A 25604-nucleotide genomic window follows, 5' to 3' on the forward strand; every position below is an offset into this window, starting at 1 on the left:
AATTACTCCAAGTGAAAGACTCCTAATATCCAATGTTTCTCCCACTATCCCGCACAAGGTAATAGAAAACGAACTACTGCTCTTAGGGCTAAAACCAACTTCATCAATGTCATTTTTGCGAATAGGAACCAACAATCCTGAATACAAACATGTACTCAGTTTCCGTCGACATATTTACGTATCTCCACCCACAGGTCCAATTCCCGATACCGTTTTAATAACTCATGAAGATACTACAAATCGAATTTTTTTGACATTAGACAACTTATGTTTCATTTGCAAACAACATGGCCATATTTCCAGTAGTTGCTCAGTAAATGTAAATCACTCAGAAACAGCTGTCCCAACTGCTACACTTTCAAACAGAAACGAACCTAGTACAGTAACTTCAACAGAAACGACTGCTATTACACCTTCAACAACATGCACTTCTACAAACATATCAAATAATTCAACGCCACTAACAAAAATATTATCTACAACCAACCTAACACCTCTTGATACATCAACTACAGATAATACAATGCCAGTGATATCTAAACCAAATATATCCACCTCATCAGCCCCCTCACCTCACATAGTCATAACTAACCAGCCTTCATCTTCCAGTCTAAGCAATAATTCTTGCTCGGTTAATGAAAATAAAGAGAATCCAGCACCAAAAGAATTTAGCGTATCCAACGAAGAAAATACATCTAAATCATCCTCCAAACGAACTGTATCTGAAGCAATATCACCCCCGATTGAGACATCAGCTAGTGACGATGTATTTTCAAAGCCAACTCAGAAACAAAAAAGAATAAAAACAAAAATATCAACAATACCATTAGAAACGCTAATGCAACCAATTAAAGAATTATTCAATTCCGAAAAGCAAATATTAACTTTTGAGGAAACAGTTGATTTATTTGAAAACGCTCATGGAACAAAAGATGTTATCAGCGTTGTAAATAAATATACAGTAGACATTCTAGGATTTAAAAAACTCATAACCAAAATTCATTCATATACATCCGAACGCTCATTAAAATTGAAATGTACAAAGCTTAACAAAAAAATTACGAGACAGCTCACAAAAGACAACTACGAGGATGAAGAACCTGACACGGATACATCGACTGAATTATCCCAGGAGCTGAACATTCAATAATTATAACTATAACATTCAACAAACTAACAAAATTTTCTAAATCCTATCATATATATACAGACGCTTCTAAAACATCTACTGGAGTTGGGGCAGCTGTCATTACTCCAAATAGTACACTTGAGTATAAACTACCATCCTTAAGCTGTATACATACTGGCGAGCTATACGCCATCTATCAATCTCTCGTTCATATTTACTCCAGTAATATATCCAATGCTCTTATAATTACCGATTCCCTCAGTTCCATCCATACCATTAACCAACTGTACACGAAGCATCCAATTGCTTTCCTAATTAAAAAAGAACTAGCTACCATTCAAAACAACAACCATATTGTACAATTCCTATGGGTTCCTTCACACATTGGCCTCCAAGGAAATGAAGCGGATCGGACAGCCCAACAAGCCAGGGACAGTGAAACCGCGAGTGAAGTGAGAGATGTAGTTCTTAATGATTTAAAATCATTTATTAAAGTGAAAGTCAAAAATCTGTGGCAAAACCAGTGGGACAGTTCAACTTCAAAACTTCGCGAAGTGAAAACGTTTGTAAAACCGTGGAAATCTCAAATTCACAACAGAACTCACCATGACATTGTTACTCGCCTTCGTCTAGGACATACCCGACTTACCCACGGACACATAATTGGTCACACTAATCCCACTTTATGTGAAAACTGTAATATCCCACTAAGTGTTAAGCATGTACTTGCAGAGTGTCCAAAATACCAGTTGCAGAGACAGAACAACCACATCATCGGATCAACAAGTGAAATCTTAGGAGAAAATTGTAAAATTGAACACTTGGTAAAATTCCTTAAAGATATCAATGTATTTAACAAAATCTAACATCTGTAAATAAATTACCTTATGTATATGTATATGTCGCTAATAACCTCCGAGGTTGATGCGACTATTTTGAAAAATAAAAAAAAATACCATTTCAACTAGGTGCAAAGCTGCAAGAAATGTTTAAAATGATCTCCTTTACAGGTAACAGAAGAATTTTATATTCATCATTGGCGCGCGTATGGGTAATAGGCTGAATTTTTTGAAGAAAAAAATAGTACGCCACTGAGATATGTCAAACTAAAAATCATTTTTGAATTCCTCGTTTAATTGACGACAAAAAATCTTTCTTGCCTCTTTTTTATATGCGGCGCCGTTTTTATGCAAAAAATTAAACATCTTAACGTTTACAAAGTATTTGAACTAAGTTTCTATGCATATGGAAACTACCTCAAATACTTGGTAAGGGTTAAGATGTTTTATTTTTTTTGTATAAAAACAGCGCCTCGTATGAAAAAAAGGAAAGAAAGATTTTTTGTCGTAAATTGAACCAGCAATTCAAAAATTATTTTTAATTTGACATATCTCAGTGGCGTACTATTTTTTTCTTCAAAAAACTCAGACCATTACCCGTACGCGCGCCAATGATGAAATTAAAATTTTTCTGTTATCTGCAAAGGAGATCATTTTAAACATTTCTTGCAGCTTTGCACCTAGTTGAAATCTTATTAGTAATATTTTCTGTTATTGTTCTAATGTCTGTCCCACCTTGACTTTACAGTACACGAACATACGGCAATACAATCCTTATGGGAATTTTTAGCGCGGCGATGCCGATTTTCTTCAAAAGAATTTTTAATCGGACATTACCAAGGTCCTAAAAATGTAGGTCCCTAAAAATGTTAAATTAAAACTAACCCGTTACAGTCAAGTAAAACAATATTTTTCATTGTTTTTTTGTGAGTGATAGTCATTTTCGAAAAGTAATCAGCAATTTTATAATCGATATGCGTAATAACTTTTTTTGGTTAAGAAGGTTAGAATATTCAACATTAAAAGTGGATGTTGTTCTATGGATGTTAATTTATGTATTGACAGTATAGACAGTTCTGAAGTAATGTCAAGAAAAATATAAAATAAATTGTCAGTCAAGTAAAGTTTTATATGTATTGTCCTACCAGGTCCTACAGTTGAGAATAAATAAAGTATAATTGTTGATGGTCAGTTCGCCTAAATTAAATTATAACAAAGAATATTAAATAAGCTTAAAATTATTACTGATAACATTGTATTGAGTAACTCATTGCTTATTTGGAAAATTTGGATCCTAATTGCAGTTTATTGTTATTCTTAATGACTGATTTCCAAGATGAAATTAATGTCATTTTAATGTGATTACACCCTACGACAGTGGCAGTGAAAGTGAGGAAGATTGGATTATAGAAAGAAGCTAAAATATATAGTTTAAATGTATTTTAATTATTTTTGTAGGTACCTACGTCTTTATTAAGGTTTAACATATTTATGCGCTTAAATACATCATTATATAAATGTTTTATACAAAATTATTTTTATTTTGTTCACATAAAGGTATTTTTCGAAAAAAAAAATGTTGTAGAACCCCTGACAGCCACAAAATGTCAAGAATATTAATTCCTAACTTATTAATAGTTATCCTATAGAAAAAAGTATGTTTGCTTAAAACCTGTTTCTGATCAAATTTGGCATCACTGTTGGTCATAAGAACCTGTACTGCAAAGTCAAGGTGGGACGCACAATAGTTTAGTATTATTATATTGGATAGTTCTTGATGATGTATTAAGAAATGAAAAATACGCGCCACGATGTTTTATTTTTCTGCATAAAAACGGTGCATCATATGAAAAAAAGGCAAGAAAGGTTTTTTATCATAAATTAGACGTGGAATTTAAAAATATTTTCTAATTCGAAATATCTCAGTGGCGTACTATTTTTTTCTTTAAAATAATTCAGACCATTGCCCGTAGGCGCGCCAATGATGAATACAAAATTCTTAATTGTATGTCATAAAATTCGTAATAACTACCTCCTAAAACTCACCAAACTTCATTTTCATAGCTCAACTGGTCTTAAAGCAATAAATAAATTGGCAGATTGAAATAAAAATTTCAACACCCCGTATCTCCGAAACTAAGCATTTGCGGACATATGTTTATAGAGCAAACTGACATTAATTTTTCATGTAGAATTAGCCCTTAAAATTTTTCATACTTATTTACTAACACCCTGTAGAGTGGAAAATTTTTTTGGATCTTTTTAGGGTCTCAAACATTTAATATCATGACTTCTGTATTGGCAAACAACCCTAAAGAATTAAAAAATATTGATTCTTATTAAAATATGTATATTTAGCGTCTTGTACAGGCAGTAGCTCAGACGACGATGACGTCTCACCAAGGGAGAAGGTCCAGAAGAACTCTGGTGGTCTTTCTGACTTTTGTGTTCGTAACATCAACCAACACGCTTTTGGAAGACGTGAAATAGAAATAGCTGAACAAGGTAAAGATCTCTTTGATAAACATATTCAGTACAATTCAAAGAATATTAAAAATAATTCAAGACAAAATATTGAAAACTAGGCCAACTAAGCTTGCAGTCGAAATAGACCGATCAAATAAAATTACAATACATGTAAATCAAAATGTAATTACGTACAGGTTGGAATAATTTTTTTATCAAAGTTTAGGGCCAAACAAAAGATATTTTCAAGAAAGTATATGAGTCATATGAGAGGATCATTGTTTAAATAATTTAAAATTGGTAATTTTTGCACAAAATTTACTTTTTTAACTGCTGCGGTAATTCGTGTTTTTATTAAGGACTTTACAATTTTTTCTGCAAAGATGAAGAAACAGTCTTTTATATGAGACTTGCTAAATTAAATTTGACTCATAATTTATTGAAATAATTGTAAATGAATATTGAAAAACGAATTTCCAAAAAAATATTATTTGCAATATAAATAAGCACTATAATATATTTTGTTTTGCAGAAAAAGTTGCGCTATAATATCACAATAAATTGACAAAAAAATTGGTTGATAAATATTGAGTAGTTTATGAGATATTTAATTTGTTTATAAAAAATTACAATTTTTTCAATTGCAAAAACGCGGTTGTTGCCTATAGAGTATACAAGTTTTTAGGTCTTATTTGTTTAGCTTTTATATATATTTTCGATAAATGTATTGACAAATCAAAATCTCAATTAAACACCCCTCCATAATGGCGTTTGAAAATTGGTATAATTTGTTTTTAAATTATTTTTTTAATAACATCGCTGGGATTAAAAATTTTTAAATTATTTTTCGATATTCGTATTCTAGGTAATTTTTGACATATCCACAAAAAAATAAAAATTTTCTAGAAGCATTTTTGGCCGAGATAGCTTTTCCCAGTTTAAGAATTCATAATTTGTTTATTTATCAATATTGACATTTAAAAGTACGTGAGTACATCTACTACCTTAATACGTAACAATGTCATTTATAAACATAATAAAAGTTGTAGAATATTTTAAAAAATGGTGATATTCGTAGCACCTTAATTGAAAACTTTTTGTCTGAAAATTGGCGGAGGAGTAGTCTCCAATATTTCCGTTAATAATGGGCCAATTTCAATATTTTCTATTAATTTGGGGTAGCATATAAAAATAATAACTCCCTTGACCCTTAAATAATGTGCATGAACCTTTTTGCCATAAATAATCATTAACTAGTTATAAACAATTTTTTTTTCAAAAAATTTTTTTTGTCTAGTATTGTGATAAATAAAACTTGGCACCAAAGATAATCACAAAAGAGCATTGAAACAAATTTTTATTTTAAAAATTTAACAAAATAGTAAAATTTCGTTAAAGAATCACAAAAAGTTTGTTCTTTTTACAAATCATTGGCAAATTCTCGCAAAAATAATGTGAATATCTACAAAATTAAATATATAAATTTAATGGAGGACAACCTCTATATAAATATATTATGTATATAAGTGAATAAAAATTAACAAATATATACACAATTCTTAGTGTATTACTTGTTAAAAAGATTATAAAATTAATTGTAAAATACATATATACTTTAATACATAGTACAAAGAAAAAGCCTTTAACAAATTTTAATGCTAATTCAGTATTATTTTTTTTATAAAAATCTTTTGTGTCAACTTTTATTTATAACATCTAGAGAAAAAAAAATTGAAAAAAAATTGTTTATAACAAATTGACTAATATTTATTGTTAAAAGTGTCATTTAGATGTACTATTTTTATATACTACCATAAACTAAAAAGAAACATTGTAATTGGTCCATTATTAAAGAAAATATTGCAAAGTACTACTGCACCACTCTTCATGCAAAAAGTTTTCAGTTAAGGTCGCTACGAAAATCATTATTTTTTAAAATATTCTTAAATTTTAACTCTATGTGTAAATGACATTGTCAAGTAGTAGGGGTGATAGATGTACTCAAGCACTTTAAAATGTTAATTTTGTCAATAGACAAATTATGAATTTTTAAACTTGGAACAGCTATCTCGGCAAAAAATGGATCTAGAAAATTTTATTCTTTTGTAAGTGTGTCCAAAATTACCAGGAACACGAATATCAAAAAATAATTTCAAAATTTTTAATCCCGGTGATGTTATTAAAAAAAACAAGTTTTAAACAAATTACACCAATTTTCAAACGTCATTTTGAATGGGTGTTTAATTGAAATTTTAGTTTGTCAATACATTTGTCGAAAATACACATAAAAACAAACAAAATGAGACCTTTAAAATGTGTATACTCTATCGGCAACAACCGCGTTTTTGCAATTGAAAAAATGGTAATTTTTTATAAACAAATTTAATATCTCATAAACTACTCACTATTTATCAACTAATTTTTTTATCAATTTATATTGATATCATAGCGCAACTTTTTCTGCAAAATAAAATATTTTATAGTGCTGATTTATATTGCAAATAATATTTTTTTGGAAATTTGCTTTTTAATTTTGATTTACAATTATTTAAATAAATTAAGGGTCAAATTTAATTTAGTAAGTCTCATATAAAAGACTGTTTCTTTATCTTTGCAGAAAAAAATTGTAAAATCCTTAATAAAAACAAGCATTGCCGCAGCAGTTAAAAAAGTAATTTTTTGGCAAAAATTACCAATTTTTAATTATTTAAACAATGATCCCCTCATATGAATCATATACTTTCTTGAAAATATCTTTTGTTTTGACCTAAACTTTAATAAAAAATTTACTCCAACCTGTACGGAATTACATTTTGGTTTTATTTTATTTTATTGGGCTAAAAGCAGAACTCATCATTGGATCATGTGAAACAAAAAAATCAAAAATATTTTATTGACTTTTGAGTTTATCGATGTAACGCTGTCGAGTTTTTTTAGTCTTAACGATTTTTGACCTTTTAGTCAGTGGCGTAGCGTGAGTGTCGGCCGCCCGGGGCGGAAGACAATTTTGCCGCCCTCTTTATTTAGGTATTTTAATTTATTGTATACTATATATACATTACATACATTAATTATAGAGAACTTTTCGGCGAGAACAGTCATCATTATTTTGCATTATACAGGTTGGATTTTAAATAAAAAAGTTTATTTAAGTTTTACAATCACGTTTTTTAATACAAAAATTCTTTTATTTTAACCAATTAGATACATTGATATAACTTAGGTACCTCACTTAAGATTAGGTACACCTTGACGATAGACAAAATTAAATAAAATCAATTTTTAATTAGAACTAGAACGATACTATAATGGTATTATATGTTTATTAAAAAGTAATATGAGTATTTGTTAGAATAAAAAACAAAACTTCCGTCTTCAATTAAAAATTTTTACGTCTACTTTTTTGAAGAGCAAAGTCTGTTATTGCACCGTCAATGTCTATCGCATCACACACCTCTTGCTCAATAGACAAAATAGCCAAATTAGTTAGTCTTAGAGTACTCATTGTCGATCTTAAATAATTTTTAATCAATTTTGAAAAACTCCTCTCACAGCTGGCATTGCTTATAGCAACTGTGAAAAATATTCGAACATTATTAAAATATTGGGAAGAGTATCTTTCAGCTTGGATTTAACAATAAATTTAAATAATTCAAGTGAGTCTGCGTTACATTAATTTCGTTGCCTGTAGCAGCAACGAAAGTCCACAGTCGAAGTGTTTCCAGCTTGAAACCCTGCTCCTCAATTTCGTCAGATGCGTAGTCTAGATTACATTCAGTGTTGTCTGGATCTAATAATATAGCCGGCGTTAGATAAACAAACTTATCCGTTAAACTCTGTATCTGATGAAAACGTTCAATTTCTACAATAACTCTATCGAACAAAGAAAACAGCTTTCGTCTCAACTCATTTTCACAAGACAAGTTAGCATTTCTAGTTCCGTAATCAAAAATATGCTTTCTTGTTATGCCCCTCCGAGGTTTTATGGAAATTCCTCGTTCTTCACACATATTTTTTGCATAACCTACAGCGCCATTTGCCCATTCCTCTCTTTTCTCTGTCAATATCATCTGCAAAGCATTTACTTTCTGAGCGCACAATCTTATCATTCACTTCATGTAGCACAGGTCCGTGAACTTAGCCCGAAAAAGTCGGGAAAAAAAAATGTGATCAATGCCATTCGATTGTCCATTGATTGTCCACATTTGTCCACCATGTTATTTCGTTAGTCCACCCATTAATTTTTTTTTTATAAACAAAAATTTTTTTTCGGGCTATCTTCACAAATCCACAAATTTGCGAAAATTTAAAAAACTCTTGCTATATTGTTTGTCCATGTTTGTCCACCACATAAATTTTTTTGTCCACCCACTGATATTTTTAAAATATTTTTTTTATATATAATATATTGCTTACGGATAATAGGACAGTACCGCCGAAAGAGTACTTCAGACATTAGAATGAATGTTTATGCGAGAGCAGAATCTCAACTACCCATTTGTCCACACCCTCGCAGCGTTTGTACAACCCCTTAAAGTGCAAAACAACCCCCTTGAAGACTTTAATTTATTTTTTTTTAATTCTCAACCCGGGCCAAATTCACGTCTGCTTAAAAACGCATTTAAACGTTATTCCAGGTTCAGAATCCCAACTACCCGTTTGTCCACTTCTTCGTCGCGTTTGTCCAACCCCATAAAGTGCGAAACGACCCCACTGGAGATTGTAATTATTTTTTTTTAATTCTCAATTCGGGCTAACTTCACGTCCGCCTAAATTCGTATTTAAACGTTAATTCGGGGACAGAATTCCAACTACACGTTTGTCCACCCCTTCGCAGCGTTTGTCCACCCCCTTAAAGTGCGAAACCACCCTCCCTGCAGATTGTAATTTTTTTTTATTTCTTAATTCGGGCTTACTTCACGTCCGCTTAAATGCGTATTTTACCGTTAATTCGGGTGCAGAATCCCAACTACACGTTTTTCCACCCTTTCGCAGCGTTTGTCCAACCGCTTAAAGTGCGAAACGACCCCCCCCCCCCCCCCGCAGATTGTAATTATTTTTTTTATTTTCCAATTCGGGCTAACTTCACGTCCGTTTTAATGCGTATTTAAATGTTAATTCGGGTGCAGAATCACAACTACCCGTTTGTCCAACCCCTTAAAGCGCGAAACCACACGGGGTGGACAAACGTGTAGTTGCAATTCTGCCCCCGAATTAACGTTTAAATACTCATTTAAGAGGACGTGAAGTTAGCTCGAATTAAGAAATAAAAACATAATTACAATCTCCAGGGGGGTCGTTTTGCACTTTAAGGGGTTGGACAAACGCTGTGAAGGGGTGGACAAACGTGTAGTTGGAATTCTGTCCCCGAATTCACCTTTAAATACGCGGACGTGAAGTTAGCCCGAATTAAGAAATAAAAAAATAATTACAAATAGCAGGGGGTGGTTTCGCACTTTAAGGGGTTGGACAAACGCTGCGAAGGAGTGGACAAGCGGATAGTTGGGAGTCTGAACCTGAAATAAGATGTAAATGTGTTTTTAAGCGGACGTGAAGTTAGCCCGAATTGAGATATAAAAAAATAATTACAATCTGCGGTGGGGGGGGGGGGGCGTTTCGCAGTTTAAGGGGTTGTACAAACGCTGCGAAGGGGTGGACAAACGTGGAGTTGGGATTCTGTCCCCGAATTAACGATTAAATACGCATTTAAGCGGACGTGAAGTTAGCCCGAATTAAGAAATAAAAAAAATAATTACAATTAACAAGGGGTGGTATCGCATTTTAAGGGGTTGGACAAACGCTTTGAAGGGTTGAACAAACGGGTAGTTGTGATTCTGCACCCGAATTAACGTTAAAATACGCATTTAAGCGGACGTGAAGTTAGCCCGAATTGGGAAATAAAAAAAAATAATTACAATCTGCGGGGGGGGGGGGGGTCGTTTCGCACTTTAAGCGGTTGGACAAACGCTGCGAAGGGGTGGACAAACGTGTAGTTGGGATTTTGCCCCCGAATTAACGGTAAAATACGCATTTAAGCGGACGTGAAGTTAGCCCGAATTAAGAAATAAAAAAAATAATTACAATTAACAAGGGTTGGTTTCGCACTTTAAGGGGTTGGACAAACGCTGTGAAGGGTTGGACAAACGGGTAGTTGTGATTCTGCACCCGAATTAACGTTAAAATACGCATTTAAGCGAACGTGAAGATAGCCCGAATTAAGAAATAAAAAATAATAATTACAATTAACAAGGGGTGGTTTCGCAATTTAAGGCGTTGGACTAACGCTGTGAAGGGTTGGACAATCGGGTAGTTGTGATTCTGCACCCGAATTATCGTTAAAATACGCATTTAAGCGGGTGTGAAGTTAGCCCGAATTAAGAAATAAAAAAATAATTACAATCTGCAGGAGGGTGGTTTCGCACTTTAAGGGGGTGGACAAACGCTGCGAAGGGGTGGACAAACGTGTAGTTGGAATTCTGTCCCCGAATTAACGTTTAAATATGCATTTAGGCGGACGTGAAGTTAGCCCGAATTGAGAATTAAAAAAAAATAATTACAATCTCCAGTGGGGTCGTTTCGCACTTTAAGGGGTTGGACAAACGCGACGAAGAAGTGGACAAACGGGTAGTTGGGATTCTGAACCTGGAATAACGTTTAAATGCGTTTTTAAGCGGACGTGAATTTTTCCCGGTTTGAGAATTAAAAAAAATAAATTAAGTCTTCAAGGGGGTTGTTTTGCACTTTAAGGGGTTGTACAAACGCTGCGAGGGTGTGTACAAATGGGTAGTTGAGATTCTGCTCTCGCATAAACATTCATTCTAATGTCTGAAGTAATCTTTCGGCGGTACTGTCCTATTATCCGTAAGCAATATATTATATATAAAAAAATTATTTTAAAAATATCAGTGGGTGGACAAAAAAATTTATGTGGTGGACAAACATGGACAAACGATGGACAAACAATATAGCAAGAGTTTTTTTAAATCTTCGAAAATTTGTGGATTTGTGAAGTTAGCCCGAAAAAAAATTTTTGTTTATAAAAAAAATTGATGGGTGGACTAACGAAATAACATGGTGGACAAACGTGGACAATCAATGGACAATCGAATGGCATTGATCACATTTTTTTCCCGACTTTTTCGGGCTAAGTTCACGGACCTATGTAGCACCGGTTGCCACAGGCCCAAAAAACAAAGAAAGGAAAATGACTGCATCCAAACTAGAAAAGCACCTGCATCTGTCCTAGTGTTTAATAAAAATATAAATTGTTTAAATATTTACAAAATATTTTTATTATTTATTGTTAAATTTTGCCGCCCCTTAAAAATTTTCGCCCGGGGCGGGGCACCCCCCACTGCGCTACGCCACTGCTTTTAGTATCACTCGTGAAGTCAAAATAACGAAATTTTTTGTAAAAAACGGTAACAATCAACTTATTTATTATTGTTAAACAAAAAATAAGCAAAAATCAAAAAAGATCGCAACAGCGTTACTTCACGAAATATCTAAATACTCTAAAAAATATATGCAAAATTTCAGGTGGATCGATTAAGTAGTTTTTGAGTTCCAATGTCCACCGCCTTTGAAAAGAGCAGTTTTGAGAAAAACGCGTTTAAAGTTTTGACAACTTTTATTTTTTTATTTTCAATTTTTGTCTGTCAAATCGTAGTGATGCACACCGCAATATGTTTTTGATTCGCGGAGTAATTTACAAAAGAGAAGGGGAACAGCTGTTGAACGTTTCTCACTACGCTCAAGCGCGCTGGCGCGAAGCTGCTGCATAGTGAGTCGAAGGGGTAGGAATATTCAACAAGCTGTATTTCCGGTAATTTTGCCCCGATCAATCTGAAATACTCTGAGAATATCCTTGAAGTTATGTTCTTTCATTTAAAATAATAAATAAAAATATTTTTAAGAAATGCCTGGTATAATGGCTTTGAGGAAGCGTGCAGCCGAGGACAAACCCCTGAAGAATGCTAAAGTTGTAGGTTGTACCCATATAAATGCCCAAACCGCTGTACTTATTGAAACCTTAGCAGCCCTGGGTGCTAGTCTTAGATGGGCAGCATGCAACATCTATTCCACACAGGTATTTATAATCTGCAGATAGTTTTTCTTCGCTTGAGTGCACATTTTTTTTTTGTTCCAGAATGAGGTGGCTGCTGCGTTAGCAGAAGCAGGTTACCCAATTTTCGCTTGGCGTGGTGAGACTGAGGAAGATTTTTGGTGGTGTATAGATAGGTGTGTTAATTCTGAGAATTGGCAGCCGAATATGATTTTGGACGATGGAGGGGATGCTACACATTTAATGTTAAAAAAGTATCCTGCTATGTTTAAGCTAATTAAAGGTGAGTAAAATGCAGTATAAAATTATAAAAAAATAAATGTACAGTGGGTGATCATATTATTAGAGCCACCTAATAAACTTAAATGTTTTAGAGGAAGGGCATACAGGGTGAGTCATGAGGAACTGTACATACTCCTACCTTGTATAGAGGCTCCTATGGGGAATAACAAATGACCATTAAAAAGTGTCTGATCCCATTTTTTTTAATATACAGAGCGAGTTTCGCATTTTGAAAGAAAATTTGTATTCGTCATAATTTTTGAACGGTCAGATCGATGTGTCTCTTATTTTGGTCAATCGTTACACTATTACCACCTAATGAACTGATTTATTCAAACTAGAAAAAAAATCAGGTCCGGCTTTAAAAAATTAGTTCGTTTGGGTTTATAAGAGGTACAAGTATGTACAGTTCCTCATGACTCAATCTGTATAATTGAACTGTATCATATATTAATTAATTTGTTTCCATTTGGCTGTCTTGTTACACTTTATGAAAGTGCAATAAATAGTCTGACAATAATGGCAAAATACATGTGTGGCAATGCGTGACTCAGATGCCATTGCTTGTCAGTGCTGCCCAGCCTAGCTTGCAACTCGTCTGCCTATTATTTTGTATTCTTGGTGTTTAGAGTTATAATAAACTTTGTGAGTTTCCATTGCTCTCTAGTGATATTCTGACAGTCCTATACTATATTTTGTGAATTTAGTAAAAATTGCGCGTTCGCTACAGTAGTTGTACCAGAACATCATGGGAAATCCAAAGACATCTCACCAAGGAAAATAGCAGAAATAAAAACTTTAATATTCAATACTAATCACTCCAACAGAAACATAGCATCCATTTCTAAAGTTTCAAAGGCAACGTGGACCGTATAAAGAAAAAACGTAGATACCATTATTAATCAAAAGTAAAATTTTCTGAGGTGGCTCTAATAATATGATCACCCACTGTATTTAGTGTTACGAACCAAATCAAAGAAGAAAAGTGAAGATCTCTATTATTTATTGTATGTTTTTTGTTGGTTTATATTTTTAATGTTCTATCATCTTAACTACATACGTTAATGATCTGTTTTACCCAGTTCTTTCAATTTAATTGAACTATAACCTTATCATTATTCTTCTTTAACTGCCATCTCCACGACGGAGGTCGGCAATAATCACAGCTATTCGGACTTTGGAGACGGCTGATCTGAAAAGTTCATTTGATGTACATCCGTACCATTCTCTCAGGTTGCGTAGTCATGTATTCTACGTCTCCCTGTGCTCTTTCTTCCTTGAATATTTCCCTGAATAATCAATTAGAGCAAGTTGTATCTCTCTCTACGTGTAACATGTCCGAGATATTCCAATTTTCTTGTTTTAATTGTAATTAAGATTTCCATTTCTTTATTCATCTTTTTCAGAACCTTTTTGTTTGTGACGTGTTCTGTCCATTACTTCAGTTCAGACCACATTTTCAGAATTTTTCTATACACTCACAACTCAAATGATTCCAGTATTTCATTGATGCCGCATTCAAATTTCAAGCTTCCATTCCATAAAACAAAGTCGAGAAAACGTAGCACCTAGCCAACCTAACTCTTAGCTCCAAATCTCTTGTGCAGAACACTTTTCTCATGTTGTTAAAATTTGCTCTAGCCTTGTGTATTCAGATTTTGATTTCCTGGAAGTAATCATCTGTGAAGTTGATCATTGTTCCAAGATATGCATATTGGTCTACTCGTTCGACATTGGTTCCGCTTATGAAAATATTCTCGTTATTTCTTTGAGTTTTAGATATTATCATAAATTTTCTCTTCTTGACATTCATTGTTAGACCGTATTCTCATCCATACATCGCTATTCCGGCTACCAGTCTTTAAAGATCTTAAATATTTTCGGCTAAGATAACAGTGCCATCCGCATATCTAATGTTAATGGAAAGTCCATTTACCTTTATTCCAGCTGCTTCACCCTCAATAGTTTTTAGGATCTCTTCGAAGTAGGCATTAAAAATAATTGGCGATAATTATCCCTGTCATAAACATCCCTGTCTCACCCCACGTTTAATTTTAATTTCTTCTGACAGCTGTTCATTAACACATACTTTTGCTCAATGCTTATATGTACATAGTATAAATTAGATAGGATCCTGAGGTCATTGCAGTCTATTTTCATTGATTTCAGGACATTCATTAATTGTTCATGTCATACTTTATCAAATGCTTTATTATAGTCATAGTCAATAAAACATGTAGGGTCACCTAGGGTTAGTGTGACAGCGGTGTTAGTGTGACAACGTTAACTACTAATTTATATTGTGCTTTTATATTACATAACGTGTGATCCAAAATTATTGTCACCATAGGTGGCTCTGAACGACAGATATAGCTATACAGTGCATGTCTATTCTTAATTCAGATATACTTTCCAGTTTACGTCAACTTTGCAGTGTACGTCAACTTAACAAGAAAAGTTAGGTTATGTAGAGATGTTGGTGGTGGACATATACAGCTTCTTGTTTGATTTTATTTATTATTGTTACTTATAATTTTGTTAATTCTTTTTATTTTTGATTATGGTTCTGTGTTAAAGGTTTTGACTGATTTTTTAACCATTTTTTGATAAACCAATGATATAAATTTAGATTAAAACAAGACATACGTAATTTTTTGCACGGCTAGCTTTGATCCTAATAATTGTGGATCGCTCGATATGATGTTATATTACACTTCTATTGCATTTCAACAGATTATTTAAAAAAATTGTTTCAGTCCCTTCTGTTTTTTAGGTTAAAATCATAGTATTTATTTATGTATGTATTGTAATTCGAATTTGAAATTCTGATATATTAGTCCAAATTTTGAATTTCTTCAAAATTATTTGTATTTAATTATGATTTTTTCTCTGCATGGTATTGCATCATTTATTTTAAACGTTTACACGTATTATAAAGGCCTAATTGTCTTTATCTATTATTTTTTTAGGCCTGTCACAGTAACCCCACAGATTTTCACACTGTGGGGTTTCTGTGACAGGGAAACATGGGTATAGTGTGACATGTGACACTACCACCACTTACTACCTTAGTTTGATCAGGTTATGGTTGACAGTAACTTGCAACCGTTCATCAGAAGAGCAAGGGATCGCTGGTTCATCATCTATCACTCTATTAAAAGATCAAATCACTGGTCAATCCTCCAGTCCATTACAAGGGTGTCAAATCACCGAACTTTCTGTTGGGCAAGAAACACCAGAGAAACTGTTTGAGCATATGCTTCTGGAAAAGATAGTTCCAACTAGCGTAAAAAAGAAAGTTACACGAAGAATTGATACTGCAGAAATAATATCAAAAGAAGAATACATCAGTTCTTTAAACACAAAGACTGAGTCCATTAAAGGAAAACAGAAAACCTGTCCAAAAACAATCAAGAAAAAGTCAAAGAAAGATGAATCAGATAGTGATGAGGAAATAGAAGATATGTCTTTAGGGGAAAGTGACGAAGCAGAAGAGGAATTCTTAGAGAAAACTGCGACACTAAAACCTGTAAATGAGGAAGATATTAAACAAGGCTCTTTTATAGTTGCAACTTTCATGGGTGGGAAGCGTGGTAGAACTGCTTTTAAGTATGTGTGTGTAATTGAAAACTTTGATGACACTAAAGATGAAATAGAAGTGGTGGGATTAAGAAATGTTGATAAGGATAAAAAGGAGTTTTGTTGTTAATGAAAAATCATTTATTAGAATGTCTCAGATTATAGGAATATTGATGGATCCGATATTATCCCTTAATTGTGAAAGCATTCGGTATACTTTTAATGGAAAAGTTGATGTTTTTGAATGTTAGATGTTACTGAATTTGTAAAATAAGAAAAGGTTTTCAATAAAATTGAGAATATTGAATAATAAAATACCTACGTTTAATAAAAAAAATTGGTGTTTTAAATAAGAAATTTCACATTTTTTTTTCTAAAATTGTCGAATTTTTAAATGCCAAAAATTATTACAATATTTTTGTGTCACACCAAGGCACACTTAATCCTAGGTGCTTTTAAATGACAAAAAAGCTAGTTGTCACACCATCCCTAATCCTAGTCACAGTAACCCCATAATGAAGGGATAGTGTGACACCTTACCCTCTTAAATAAAACATAATGTAAAAGGAATTTTAAAAATGCAACATGCCTATTCACTGTACAATGATTGTGACAATTAACCAGAAAGTCTTCTTAAAAATCTGAAACCGTTCAATTAAAAACAAATATATATTTTTTATTTTAAAATCAAATTTGCATATTTTTAGGTCACACTAACCCTAGGTGACCCTATATATTTTGATTGACGTCCTGGCACTTTTGTATTAGTATATTAAGTGAAAAAATAGCTTCACGCGTTCCTAGGCCTTTGCGAAACGCAAATTGTGTATCATTAAGGGGAGGGTATGGTTTAAAATATTTAATTTTTTTTATTATTTCAAATAAAAGTGCATACTTTCAAGAATACTCTCTGAAAATTTCAAAATAATCGGAGTAAAATTACCAGAGATACAGGGTGTTGAATATCCCTACCTTCGACTCGCATTGCCGCGGCTTCGCGCCAGCACGCTTGAGCGTAGTGAGAAACGTTAAACAACTGTTCGCCTTCTCTTTTGTAGATTACTCCGCAATTCAAAAACACATTCCAATGTTCATCACTTTACGATTTGGCAGACAAATCAGAAGATGAAGATGCAGTTGTCAAAACTTTAAACGCATTTTTCTCAAAACTGCTTTTTCAAATGCGGTGGACATTGTAACTGAAAAACTACTTGACCGATCTACCTGAAATTTTGTATAGATTTTCTTTAGACATTTCGTGAGGTAACAACGTCGAGATATTTTTCATTTTGTGCTTATTTTTTGTTCAACAATATTAAATCTGTTGGTTTTCACAAAATTTTTATCAAAAATTTCGTATTTTTGATTTCTGAGTGATACCAAAAATTCAAAAATCATTAAAAATAAAAAAAACTCGACGTTGTTACCTTACGAAACTCATAGGCTAATTAAATCTTTTTGAATTTTCTGTTTCGTATGATCCAGTGATGAGTTCTGATGTCCACCGCAAAATCCATTTTTTTTGAGCTGCCTGCCAAAATTTTTCGACTATGGCTTATTTTTCAATATTTTGGATTGAATTTTTTCTTAAATATTCTTTGAATTGTACTTAATATGTTTATTTAATTTAAAAATAAAATAATTCTACCATAGCTTCGAAAAAAAATCACAAAAATGTGCTTGATATGTTGATTTCAAACCATACTCCCCCCTTAATGTCTGTTCTTTAATGTAGGTACCAAAATCACAACCTGAGGCTAGTTGTAAATCACCTAAAAAAATCAAAAAACTTTCACTCTCATTAGAATGAATTTTAGTAAATGTGGAGAGAAAACCGTTTGTAATTCTACGTTTTATTGTTATAGGAATAGTAGAAGAAAGTGTCACTGGTGTGCATCGCCTCTATCAGCTGTCCAAAGGTGGCAAACTTACCGTCCCCGCCATGAATGTCAACGATTCCGTGACAAAAACCAAATATGATAATTTGTATAGTTGCCGAGAATCAATTATTGATAGGTAAGTACTGTAACGTGTCAAAAAAAAAAAAAAAAAATGATACGTGACATTTTGCCGAATTTTCGTTTATGTTATTAAAGGACCCCGCAGAAACCTTATGGGAAATGGTTCTCTGTCAAATGCTCTGAAACTTTGGGTTCTAATAGTCCTTGATGTGTAGAACAAAAGACTCAAAGGGCCCCTAGCTCCAAAAAATCTTGGTTTTAAGATATAAGCCTCTGATGTTATACAGTGAGGACGTTTGAGTTGGAATAAATTCATTTTCTCGAGAATGGGCGACTCTGGAGATACATCCCGAATCAGATCGATTTTTATTTTTAAATTATAATTTTTTGGCATATATATCATACTAGTAACGTCATCCATATGGGCGTGATGGCGCAATCGATGATTTTTTTAAATGAGAATAGCGGTCGTGTGATACCTCATTCGAAAGGTTATTCAATTCTCTATTCACTAATATAAACATTAACATAATTATTTATATGGGGAGCCCAAAACAATTTTTTTAATTAAATTAATTGAGACAAAGAAGAATGTATGTAATTTATTTAATGCAAAATACATTTTACTACTGTCCGAAAACAGGAAAAAATGTTTTTCTACACCACTATTCAAAATGCACTTTTCTGTACAGTTTTATGTTAGCAAACTTGATATTTTCTCACAGAATAAGATATTTGACATTAGTGTGCAGAAAAGTGACATTTCTGTGCTGGAAAGTTCTTTTCTGCACAGTTGACTACCTCGTTCTGAGTAACGTCATATTCTGTTTACATCCGTGGTTAAAGTTTAGACAAATATATAACATATAAGACAATTATTATATTTAACTATAGAATAGAAATTAAATTATGGATGTTACAATTACAACCGTTTTATTTTACAATTTTATTCTTAATAAATATTTTATAATTATCAATTAACCAATAAGGATTTAGCAACCTCAACAAGATACGTCGAATGTAGTAGGCTTGGTGGAACTCCGTAACTGCATAAATATAACGTCGAATGTGACATTATTTTGTAATAATTATTTAAAATAGTTTAAATTCAAACAAATTAAGGCAGTGCATTAATATTTTAACTGATTTCTATGTAATTTGTTTAGGTATAATGAATTTAAATTGATTAGTATTAATTAAATACAGTTTAAAATTTATAATTTATCTAATAAATCTTCGTTTGGAAATTGTAATTTTTATTTTTAGTAAAAACTGTGGTTGTAGAAAAAGAATAGTGTGTAACACGTGCAGAAAGGTAATTCTTCACTCTTTTACTCGTAACTTTTCAAACTCGTGAGAAATTAGTACCTTTCTGCACTTGTTGCACAATATACTATTATTTTATAAATAAATATTGTTTTTCGCTTAAATTCAATATTAAAGCTGGCACCCACCTGCCTACTAGAAGTTTAAACATTTAATTTAAACGAAAAGCAATGTTTATTTTTCAAATTAACATTTTTTTCTGTTTTCTGACAGCAGTAATAGTATATTGTGCAACAAGTGCAGAAAGGTACTAATTTCTCACGAGTTTGAAAAGTTGCGGTACGATCGCAAGCGAGTGCCGCAATTCAAACGAGTGAGAAATTACCTTTCTGCACGTGTTTCACACTATACTTTTTCTACAAGCACAGTTTTTCCTAAAAATAAAAATCACAATTTCCAAACGACGATTAAAATAGGTACCTATGTGATAAATTTTAAACTGTATTTAATTAATACCTGCTAATCAATTTAAATTCCTTATACCTAAATAAATTGCACAGAAATCAGTTAAAAAATTAATGCACTGCCTTAATTTGTTTAAATTTAAACAATTATTACACATTATTGACATTATATTTATGCAGTCACGGATTTACACAAAACCTACTTCATTCGACGTCTCTTGCACAGGTTGCTAAATCCTTATTGGTTATTTGATAATTATAAAATGTTTAATAAGAATAAAATTGTAAAATAAAACAGTTGTAACATCCATAATTTAGTTTCTATGCTATAGTTAAATATAATAATTGTCTTATAGGTTATATATTTGTCTAAAGTTTAACCACGGATGTAAACAGAATATAACGTTACTCAGAATGCGGTAGTCCACGGATGTAAACAGAATATAACGTTACTCAGAATGAGGTAGTCAACTGTGCAGAAAAGAACTTTGCGGCACAGAAACGTCACTTTGCGGCACAGAAACGTCACTTTTCTGCACACGAATGTCAAATATCTTATACTGTGAGAAAATATCAAGTTTGCTAACATAAAACCGTGCAGAAAAGTGCACTTTGAATAGTGGTTGTAGAAAAAATGTATTTTCATTAAATAAATTACATACATTCTTTTGTTTTGTCTCAATTAATTTAATTTAAAAAATTGTTTTTTGGGCACTCTGTATAAATATTTATGTTAATGTTTATACAGGGTGTCTGCGTAACTTGGAACCACATGGGAAACTTTTTTAATATCAATTTTACGAAAAAAAAGTCATTCTTTATAAAGTGCTCTGCATAGTCTAAAACCTAAGATGCAATCATCAGATATCAAATTTTGTCAACAGTATACGAGGTATGTCAAAAAATATGAATTTCGCTTAAGAACAAACTACCTTTATATTTCAAAATATCAAAAAATTTTATTATGAAAAGTTATTTGCAATTAAAAACCATATTCAAATATGCAATAACAGCCTTCTACTTGAAAAAAAAATCTGAAATTTTCCCAAATTACCGATTCCGAACATCATTTTTATTTATTAGACATGTAATAACTCTTTTATTAATAATTTTAGGAAAAAAAGTTATTCGTTATAAAAATCTGTGCATGGTCTAAACCTCAAGATGCAAACATGAGTTATCCAACTTTTTTAATTTTATACCAGGTGTGTCAAATAATATGAATTTAGAAAGAATTTAGAAATTCGTTCTAAATTATATTATTTGACACACCTCGTATAAAATTAACAAAACTTGGATAACGGATGGTTGCATCTTGAGGTTTAGACCATGCACAGATTTTTATGAGGAATAACTTTTTTTCCTAAAATTATTAATAAAAGAGTTATTACATGTCTAATAAATAAAAATGATGTTCGGAATCGGTAATTTAGGAAAATTTCAGATTTTTTTTTTTCAAGTAGAAGGCTGTTATTGCATAATTGAATATGGTTTTTAATTACAAATAACTTTTCATAATAAAATTTTTTGATATTTTGAAATATAAAGGTAGTTTGCTCTTGAGCGAAATTCATATTTTTTTACATACCTCGTATACTGTTGACAAAATTTGATATCTGATGATTGCATCTTAGGTTTTAGACTATGCAGAGCACTTTATAAAGAATGACTTTTTTTCGTAAAATTGATATTAAAAAAGTTTCCCATATGGTTCCAAGTTACGCAGACACCCGTATTAGTGAATAGAGAATTGAATAATCTTTCAAATGAGCAATCACACGACCCCTACTCTCATTTAAAAAAATCATCGATTGCGTCATCACATTCAGATGGATGACGTCACTAGTATGATATATATACCAAAAAAATTATAATTTACAAATAAAAATCGACCTGATTCGGGATTTATCTCCAGAGTCGCGCATTCTCGAGAAAATGAATTTATTCCAACTCAAACGTCCTCACTGTATAATCTCAGAGGCTTATATCTTAAAACCATGATTTTTTGGAGCTAGTGGCCCATTGAGTCTTTTGTTCTACATATCAATGACTACCAGAACCCAAAGTTTCAGAGCATTTGACAGAGAGCCATTTCCCATACGGTTTCTGCGGAGTCCTTTTATAAAAACATAACTTTAATTTTGCCAAAAGTTCCCAAGAAATAATTTTGAATCTTGAAGAGTACTTCAGAATGGTACTTATATGAGAACATTTGGATTTTTTTGGGTATTGTAATAACCCACTGCTAAATGATTTTAAATACATATTAGGTAATTGTGTAGTTTGGGATGTTCCTTATGGTGTTGGCAACCCAGCCACTTTCCCATTTTTCTTTAAATTAGATCCCATTGATTTTCTCCTGTTTTATAAAGCTGATGATGCCAGTTTTTATAGATTATACCCAAGCGAAGACTGCACATTAGTGAGGTATTCCATCCCAAAACATTTTAGAGCCTGTTTATCGATGCAGTATTTTTTTATTATTCTTGGGATCTATATGACCTCGCAGTATTGGAAAGGTAAATGATATTTGCATTTTTTTTCTTTTGAAGAGTTGTTCTCTTCACTGCTGCCTTTTGATTGTTTTGCATCTATTGTTTCTTGTGTTTCTCACCTCTATGAACCACCTTGTCCATAATCTACCAGGACTGAGCAATTGTGGCTTCGAGCATACAGTGTATCAATATTCTATAAGTTTATTTTTCTTAATCCTATGTTCGTCCACTGCAGGATATATGCCTCTTCCATTTGCTTCCATCGATTTCTACTCTTAGCAATTCTCATCCACTGCTTGCCCGCGACTTGTTTGATATCATCTGTCCACATCTTCTGCGGTCTGCCTACTCCTCGCCTGTTCTCTCTTGGTCTCCAGTTTGTTAATCTCTGTGTCCATTGTTCGGGTACTTGCTATACGTTTTGCGACATCAGTAATCTTTGTTCTTTCACGAATGTCGATATTTCGAATCCTGCCTCTCAAATTAATCCCTATCATGGCCCTTTCCATCGCTCTTTGGGTTGTACTGAGCTGCTCTAAGGTTTTCTTTGTAAAAGCCATGGTCTCCAGTTCATATGTAGTTACAGGCAAGATACATTTGTCATAAACTCTACGTTTTAGACACATTCTAAGTTTACTTCTTAGTCATCTAGTTCATTAGGTATGGTACAGTACTGATTATAAATTGGACATTGTCTAATACATCACAATACATATTCTTTCTCTTTTTAACGTTCAATCATCATTATAAACCTATTTCTCTAATCTCTGTATATAGACCAGGGCGCATCTTTAAAAATATTAGTACATTTGGACGTTGAGAGGTGACTCAAATTTTTTTGCAGAAATTGCTTGAAAATAAATCAAATAATAATATTTGAGTTATCCTCCCTCTCAAAAAGGTCCGGAACATTGTTTAAATAATCAAAATGTCAAAAAATTAAGGAAAAATTCGATTTTTTTTCTTGGTTTTTTGATTATAACTTTAAAAGTATTCATTTCCGAGAAAAGTTGTACTAACATAAAAGTTGCGTAATTAAATTTACTACAATATAGAATTGGTTAAAAATTTAAAAAATAGTTACCCTTGTTGCAAAATAGCAATAATTGCGAAAAAAACCATACAAAAACAAGTATTCGCATTTTACGTTTTTCAACCATTTATGCTATACTTTCGACCTTCATATTTGACCCAGAAAAACCTTATGACATAATAAAATAACACTGTAAATTTTATTAAGATCGGTTAAATAGATTTTGCAAAATAAATTTTGCAATCCAGCTTTCGTAAAAAATATTCATTTTTTCAAAATGTTACAGGACTGAAAATAAAGCAGATAGCAAGTTGAAAATTTTTTTGCACATAGAAGTGTACTGTACCTTTCATTCGTAATTTTGCAAAATTAAAATCGATTAACACCACGGTGTCAGGAATTTTTTTAAATAAACATTAATTATTGGTGCTACGCGCAGGACAGCGGATAGTTTGCTCTGATTGGGCATTGCAATAACCTTTGATAATGATTGATACATTTTAATTTTTATTACATTTCGATTTAAATAAATAAATTTGTTTATTGCAAAATAAAAACACATACTCTATCCTTTGAAATAACACTTTTATTAGCAAAAACTTTATTTGTTCATATATTTTAACTTAAATAATAAAAGTTTATTATTTTTAAACATATGCAATTGTTTAAACAATATTTTACAAACAATAATAAAATTAGTTTGATTTTTGTGGAATTAAAATATTAAAATACAACAAAATATAGAGTAAGAAAATAATATATTAGATAAAGATTGGAAGAAATTTTGGTGGAAATCAACTTGTGTGAATGGAACACCGCTGTCCTGCGCGTAGCACCAAAAATTATTGTTTATTTCAAAAATTTTCTGACGCCGTGGTAATTAATCGATTTTAATTTTGAAAATTGCATATGAAAGGTACAGTACAGTTCTATAGGCAAAAAAAAATTTAACTTGCTATCTGCTTTATTTTCAGACCTGTAACATTTTGAAAAAATGAATTTTTTTTGCGAAAGCTGGATTGCAAAATTTATTTTGCAAAATCTATTAAACCGATCTTAAAGAAATTTACAGTATTGTTTTACTGTATCATAAAGTTTTTCTGGGTGAAATATGAAGGTCCTAAGTGTAGCATAAATGGTTGAAAAACGTAAAATGCGAATACTTGTTTTTGTATGTTTTTTTCGCAATTATTGCTATTTTGCCACTAGGGTGACTATTTTTTAAATTTTTAACCAATTTTATATTGTAGGAAATTTAAATACGCAACTTTTATGTCAGTACAACTTTTCTCGGAAATGAATACTTTTAAAGTTATAATCAAAAAACGAAGAAAAAAATCGAATTTTTCCTTCAATTTTTGACATTTTGATTATTTAAACAATGTTCCGGACCTTTTTGAGAGGGAGGATAACTCAAATATTATTATTTGATTTATTTTCAAGCAATTTCTGCAAAAAAATTTGAGTCACCTTTCAACGTCCATCTCAAAACAGATCCGCCCTGGACTAATATTCATCTTTTCCTAAGCTTCTGCATTATCTCCCTTTTTTTAAACTGTGCTGTTAGGTCATTTTTATTTTCTTAAATAGTAATTATTATACCTTGTTTTTCTCTCCTTTTTTAACCTATCTAATTTTTTTAAGCTTGAAACGATCAACTGATGTTATGTTCGGGGGAAAACAAGTGGTTGTGTGTGGATATGGTGAAGTTGGAAAAGGATGTTGCCAAGCATTAAAAGGATTTGGTTGTGTAGTTTATGTTACCGAAATAGACCCAATTTGTGCGTTGCAAGCAAGGTAAGCATGCTTCGTTTCCTGTTGCCACTTAATTGGGACGATAGAACACAAGAGGTAAGTCGAAGAAATAAGATTTTAATTCAGCTTTTCGCCGATGACAGTCATTTTTGCACAATACAGGGAGGACATGGAATATATGATAAGGGAATTAAAGGAAGAGTATGAGCTTATGGGGACTCAAGATAAATATGTGTAAGACTGAATACTTATGTATTGGATCCGAGGTTG

The 25604-nt window shown here is 32.1% G+C and overlaps 1 protein-coding gene across 3 annotated transcripts in view; it reads left to right on the top strand.

Annotated features, from left to right (window-relative positions):
• LOC126893415 (adenosylhomocysteinase-like 1) overlaps positions 1 to 25604 on the top strand; it is a 110082-nt gene that overhangs the window by 61686 nt on the left and 22792 nt on the right. For 2 of the 3 annotated variants that reach the window (XM_050663564.1, XM_050663565.1), the window contains exons 4-8: positions 4327 to 4473; positions 12351 to 12523; positions 12584 to 12782; positions 18226 to 18376; positions 25224 to 25376. In XM_050663564.1, the coding sequence (XP_050519521.1) occupies positions 4327 to 4473; positions 12351 to 12523; positions 12584 to 12782; positions 18226 to 18376; positions 25224 to 25376 (823 nt within the window). The remainder of the gene's footprint in view (positions 1 to 4326; positions 4474 to 12350; positions 12524 to 12583; positions 12783 to 18225; positions 18377 to 25223; positions 25377 to 25604) is intronic. The other variant, XM_050663566.1, reaches the window with a different exon arrangement.

This window comes from Diabrotica virgifera, chromosome 10 (genome assembly GCF_917563875.1).
Source record: "Diabrotica virgifera virgifera chromosome 10, PGI_DIABVI_V3a".
Taxonomy (NCBI): Eukaryota; Metazoa; Arthropoda; class Insecta; order Coleoptera; family Chrysomelidae; genus Diabrotica; species Diabrotica virgifera.